This window comes from Zea mays, chromosome 1 (genome assembly GCF_902167145.1).
Source record: "Zea mays cultivar B73 chromosome 1, Zm-B73-REFERENCE-NAM-5.0, whole genome shotgun sequence".
Classification (NCBI taxonomy): Eukaryota; Viridiplantae; Streptophyta; class Magnoliopsida; order Poales; family Poaceae; genus Zea; species Zea mays.
The window spans coordinates 200,989,081-200,995,367 of NC_050096.1; the positions used below are offsets into that span (position 1 = coordinate 200,989,081).

General features: G+C 44.1%; 1 protein-coding gene across 1 annotated transcript; it reads left to right on the plus strand.

The window, feature by feature from the left end:
• The first annotated feature begins 522 nt into the window (after window positions 1-522).
• On the plus strand, window positions 523-4,794 carry LOC103643076 (la-related protein 6B). The gene is made up of 10 exons (XM_008666237.4): window positions 523-1,006; window positions 2,130-2,211; window positions 2,776-2,870; window positions 3,181-3,243; window positions 3,312-3,391; window positions 3,482-3,572; window positions 3,687-3,734; window positions 3,833-3,901; window positions 4,015-4,155; window positions 4,243-4,794. Exons 1-10 carry the CDS (start codon window positions 662-664, stop codon window positions 4,519-4,521), a joined length of 1,293 nt encoding a protein of 430 aa, XP_008664459.1. The 5' UTR covers window positions 523-661; the 3' UTR covers window positions 4,522-4,794.
• The last annotated feature ends 1,493 nt before the right edge of the window (window positions 4,795-6,287 follow it).

The following is a 6,287-nucleotide window of genomic DNA, read 5'->3' on the forward strand; positions in this document are numbered from 1 at the left end:
AGAGGATAAACAAATATGACCTTGGGCCCTATTTGTTTCCCTCCTAGGTTATATAAGTTGGATTACGGTGAAAGAGTAGAAGGGTAAAATATCACATTGAGATCACAAATAAACTAAAATAAGCAACCAGTACTAACTTATTTCAGTTTATTTGTGGTCTCAAAGTGATATTTTACTCTCCTACCCTTTCACTATAATCCAATTTATATAATCTAGAAGGGAAACACACGCACCCTTAGGCTGACTCCAGCATTTCACTCAAAGTTTATCTATAAGCACTGTTTTGCACCGTAGACCGAACTATTTACAGAATGGAGTTTGAATATAAGTATGTGTATGAGTAAGTTGATGGAGATATTCTTAGCTGGCTAGTTTTTTTAGCAATTACTCAACCAATCTAAACAGGTTAGAAAGCAGTGCAAGCTGTTGGATCAAAACCCTACCCTCATATATGGTATGTGTTCAAGTTCTGATTCTAGTCCATGGTTTAAGTTAACCCAAGGGTTAAGAAGCCGCCGACCTTTGGAAATTAGAAACCGCAACCGCCCGTGCCATCCGTCTCCTCTCTTCTTCTCCCCTTCCACCCAAAGCCTTGACCTCACGTCTGAGAGCAAACCAGACGAAACAAACCCTCCTGGGCTGCTTCCCCTTTTCGATCCCCATGGCGCAGGACGACATCCCGGAGTCCTCCGCCTCCGGATCCCCCACCTCCTCCACCCCGGCGGCTCGCCTCAACGCCGCCGCGCCCGAGTTTACCCCCCGATCCGCCGCCCAGCACCACGGCAACAACGCCCATCGCCGCGGCCCGCACCACCACCATCAGCCGCACCACCACCCCCACTACCACCCTCACCAGCACTACCAGCCGCGGCACCAGCACCATCAGGCCCAGGCCGAGGATGAGGGGAGCGCCGCCGCGACGGCGGAGGATAGGGAGGGCCCCGCTGGTGCGGTGCAGCCGCAGCACCGGCTGCCCGAACCCGAGGCCCGCAAGCTCGTCAAGCAGGTACCTTTTCCTTTGCCCGCACTCGATTACTCTCGTACCTGCCATGCCGCTGTATCTCTTTCCTGGTTCTGAGCAATGGTTGGTGTGAATCTGGAGTGTCCCGCGAGCCTAGATTCTTCTGTCGGTAAAACTAATCGTTTGGAGGAGTAAACTAATGCATTTCTGTATACTACTTCGTTGCAGTTCGCAATCTACTATGTGACTATGTCCAGGGAAATTTTTATTTTGAGTCTCAGATGTAGATGTATTCTCTACTGAGATCACTATGAGGCGTTTTGCATCTTTGATCCATCAGTTTTTAATATATCTCTTAGAAGCATCTTATATCCGCGTTGGATTTCTTAGCGGGAACATATCCTGTGCAATCACTAATGTTGGTGCAAGCGTGCAATCAAGCGATCTGCTAGTAAGTTTAGATGGTGGTGCAATTGTACCCTGGCATGGTATTCATTGCTAGTCTCTGAATGTTGGAGGGAGAAAAATGGAACACAATATGGAAAATTCTATTTTTGGAGAACTCAACAAAAATAGGAAAATATTTTGTTGGCTGATTTTACTTAGCCAACAAGCCTCTACATGGTTCGTACTAAAATACAAAGACATGGTATGGCGGGAATGGAACGGGGGGTGCATTCAAACTTAAGTATCTTAGGGTTTAGTGACAAGAGGGGGAGGCAAGGTTGGAAATTATAAAACAGTTATAAGCATGCATACCAATGTTTGGCGAACACGTGGACTTCAGTTGGATTTGTCGGTCACTACTAGGGTATAGCTTATACGACAAATTACAAATTTGTCGTCTTCAGAAATTAATTTACATTTTTACTAGTGCACACATGGTAAGCGGAAGTGTTGGTTCACTTGTTTTCCCGTGTTAGGACGTAAAATAGAAAGTTAAATCTCCGCAATTATTAGTTTCCCATGTTGCATCATTTGAAGTTTTGCTTATTTATTATTATATTGATTTTTCCCCTTCCCTCAAATACTGGAAACATGTACACTGTACTAACTTCACCTTTTCAGCTATTGCTATTTCCCTTATAGTTTCTCATTCCTTAGATGCTTGATTGACATCTGTATTACTATCTACTCATTGGATTAAATGTATTTGGCAACATGACAGGTTGAATTTTACTTCAGCGATATCAATTTGGCCACAACTGAACATCTGATGAAGTTCATCGCTAAGGATCCAGATGGATTTGGTGAGTTCAATGGTTAATTTTAAATAAACTACCTAGTCGCCCTTTCTGCAACTATATGCATTTTCCGTGAGATGGTTCGTAGTTGAGATCATTTGGATTTTGATGCAATAGAAATGTCTATATGATGTTGCTAAACAAATAAGTTATTTTTGATGCTATGGTTATGGTATAGGTTCCCACCATCTCAACTTTGTTCTTCTAAACAATCGTCTTAACGTGTTAGTGTGTTACTATAATTTATGATCTTGGGGCAATTTTTTTCGGTAAAGCTATCAATACATTTTCAGGAATGGAAAAATTTTATGCTGAAGTGTTTTACATTATTTGCTGTATATTATAGTGAGTTGTACACCCTTTATACATGTTAAGATGTATTGCTTTTTATAGAGAACTATCCAATGCATTTTCTTCATTTTGTTTATCAAACAACACTTTATTTCCTCTAGTCAACAAGTAATGGACACGAATTAAGCAAATGTTTACCTTGATATATTGATGTGATATTTTGTTTGACTTATATTTTTATCATTAGTAGTGGTGTTGACATGTTATTACATTTTGCAGTGCCAATTTCTGTAGTTGCATCTTTTAGGAAGATCCGAGAGATAGTTTATGATAGATCCTTGTTGGTTGCTGCATTACGCACGTCATCTGAGCTGGTAAACATTTTAATCTAATATTTTGGTAACCATTTCTTTCTATATCATTGTTCTTGACAAATATCATATCATGTTTTTTATACTGACTTGTTTACATATTTATATTTTATGAATATGTGAACTCAAGTAATAAGGTTCTAATAGTAAGAGGTAGGATCTGGCTGTTTCAAAGCCTCAGTGTAGGGTTAAAGGAGTCTCTAATCTTATATCATAGAGTATTTTGTTATGTCATTTTATTTTGTCCACACTCAAATATAAGAATGCTTTAATGTTCTCATGTTCACTAAGATAATGTTGATATCATCTATAGGTTGTTTCAGAGGATGGGAAACATGTTAAACGCTTACAGCCCTTCAATGCCGAAGAAGTTCAGGTTAGTATTAAATTAGTTGAACAAATTATGTACTGTCTATAGGCTGTTGTAATTTGTACTTTGTGCAGTCTCGTATTGTTGTTGCTGAAAATTTACCTGAGGATCAAAAGCATCAGACTCTGATGAAGATTTTCTCAGCTGTTGGGAAGTATGACCATATCTATATCTGTTACACAAATAGTTGCGAGTCAGATACAATAGTAATCTCATGAGAGTTATAATGTTATCTGAATTGCAGTGTGAAATCTATACGTACCTGTTATCCACAAGATATTTCTCCAGCAGCAGCTAACAGAACATCAAGGATTGAGATGATTTTTGCTAATAAGGTTTGCACTATGATATTATGTACTGTCAGGGTGCTAAAAGTTTATCATTGAACAATAGCTCTGTGATGTATAATAACTAATCAGTTGTACTATTTTTATAATTTTGTTTTGTAGCTTCATTCTTTTGTGGAGTATTCAACTGTTGAAGATGCTGAAAAAGCAGTATGGCATCCTACTTTATCCAGTCGTGTTTTTCCACTTGTGGTTCACTGATGAAAGGAATAAAAAGAACAACATCATATGATCTGTGCTATGTATAGGTTGCTGAATTCGGTGGTGGGGGAAACTGGAGAGAGGGGATTAGAGTTCGTTCACTGCTTGGATGTCTGGTATTTTTTTTGGCTGTCCATTTTGTGTTCTTTATTAACCATGGTGTGGTAATGAGATGCTGGTGGAAACAATGAAAAAAATGTTTACCATCTTCATTTTCAATCTTGTGTAGAAACATGGGTTAGGTCAAGGAAGAAAAGGTGGGGATGAGGAGTATGCTGCAGATGAAGATGGCCCTGACACAACTGATCATCCACGAGACTTTGGAACAGATGTTACTGCCCAAATCTCAGAAGCACATTTCGATCACCAGGTATTGTGTGGTCTTCTGGTTTCGTTCATGTTGCTATTGCTGGATCAAATTTATCAAGGATCAGTGCTCTGACGACGAGTTTTACAGGCCGAAGATGGCACCCATGACAAGGGTGGAATGAGGCAGCAGGGGAGAGGGAGAGGCCGTGGAGGTAGAGGCAGAGGCCGTGGTCAGCATTATGGCCACAACAGCCGAGATGGCCACCATCCAATTGGCACTCCCCCGTCAGAGCATCCAGCTGTGCCGAAGCCGCCCCCGGGCCCCCGCATGCCGGATGGCACAAAAGGGTTCACCATGGGCCGAGGGAAGCCGCTCAGCATTACCATTGATGCTGCGGCTAACCCTACCACCACGGATGCTGCTTAGCCGCAGCGTCTATGCTGGTACCGGCCTATTGCCCTGATCATCAGTCTTTTGCAAACCGATTGCAGTGGTCATTTACTCATGTTCTAAACCGTTTACTGTGGCGTGTTGGTTCATTTTGTCTGGGATTTAAAAGGAAAGGAGATGGCTGGTACTATGATACATGAGTGTATACTAACACCCGAAGTTTAGACATGTGGACATGTACTGTGATATGTAGCTCTTAAATTAGAAAAATGCATACTTTTGATGAGAAAGAGGGGTGGTTTTATGATCTGTCTCCAAGGGCTTGTTTGAATGCTTGAGCTAATAGTTAGTTGACTCTAAAATTTCTAGTGAAATTAGCTGGCTAATAAATAGTTGGCTAACTATTAGCTAATTTGGCTAACAAATAGTTCAACTATTAGCCAGACTATTTGGATGTTTTTAGTTAATTTTAGCAGCTAGCTATTAACCCTTGCGTTCAAACAGGACCCAAAGCTTCAAAAATCTTATAAGCGTGTTTAAGTTGGAAGCCTAACCAGCAGCGTTTGGGTTTAGCTAAATTTTTTCCAATTCCATCCAATCCATTTATAATGGGAATAACCGAACAAGTCCTTACAGAGCTCTGGAAATGGCTTCTGAGCTTTACACGGTTATTATTACACCCACGCTCTGCCCCTCATCAGTGCTGGTGCTGCCCTGCCTGCACGGCCACCCCCACCCGTGCCGGAAGAAGGCTCACCGCTGGCGCCACTCCCAGCTACGTGCGTCCCTCTCGGCGGCAGCTCGTTCCTCCTGTCCTGCAACCGCAGCTCCGTCATCGCCATGCCCCTTGCCGGACATGGCTGCCTCGCCGGTCTGCCACTCTTCTTCTCGACATCTACGGCAGACAGCGGCCGTGGCGCTTGGCGCCGGAACATGGACCGGGCAGTCGTGATCAGATTCTTGGGTGCCCTGAAAGGGCGCTCTTGGTCAGCCACTCCCTTGGCCGTGCCTGTGCTGCTGGCTTGGCTCGCGTTTGCGTAGCACCTCTCCGAGTGTTTCTTCGGCGCACCAGCACCACCGCTACTTCGGCGGGTAGCTGGAACAGCTGCTGCTGCCGCCGCCTTCTGCTTCCCGTTTGCTGGAACCTTGTGGCTTGGCGGCCTCTGGTCTGCAGTGCGAGGTGGCTTCTTCTCTTTGGAATTGGAGGCCGCCGGAGTGCCTTTGCCGCAGGTTGTTCTTGACGAAGAGCTATGTGACGCTGGTCGCGCCGGTACTGTGGCTCCGTCCGGCTTGCCTGAGACCTGCCATAGATAAAGACACATCAGCCAGATGATATTGAACAGGCTGTTAGAGAGAAACCTTCAGAGACTGTTCTTCAAACGAGTAGCAGATAGCTATCTATCAGGGACTGTTCTTCAAACACAGGAGCGCATTCAGTATACCCTTGGAGCTGGCGGTTTGACTGGGCGAGGAGGGATCGGCAGTTCCTTCTGGAGCACCATCCGAGAGGAGTCGGCTTCAGCATCGAGGGAAGGAAACAGTGGCGCAGCCGGAGGTGTCATCAACCTGAAACGAACGGACGGACGAACGGACTGTTCTCCTGAGAAATGAGTCCAGCGGCCATGCAAGAACAATCTGGATGCGGTTTAGTCCTGCCCTACCAGTCATAGTCGTGCTTCTCGTCCACTGGTATCAGGAAATCTCTCCTTCCTGAGGGAGCTCTGCTCGCATGGCCACCTAGCAAAGTGACATGTGCCACCAGGTGAGGGGATGGATACACATACACTTCAATCAGGATTACT

Bases quoted from the DNA above. Each gene is read 5' to 3' on its own strand.
- LOC103643076 (XM_008666237.4), top strand. From the start codon at position 662: ATGGCGCAGGACGACATCCCGGAGTCCTCCGCCTCCGGATCCCCCACC. The intron at 2,212-2,775 runs GTGAGTTCAATG...TACATTTTGCAG, and splicing joins TAAGGATCCAGATGGATTTG to TGCCAATTTCTGTAGTTGCA. The intron at 3,573-3,686 runs GTTTGCACTATG...TTTGTTTTGTAG, and splicing joins AGATGATTTTTGCTAATAAG to CTTCATTCTTTTGTGGAGTA.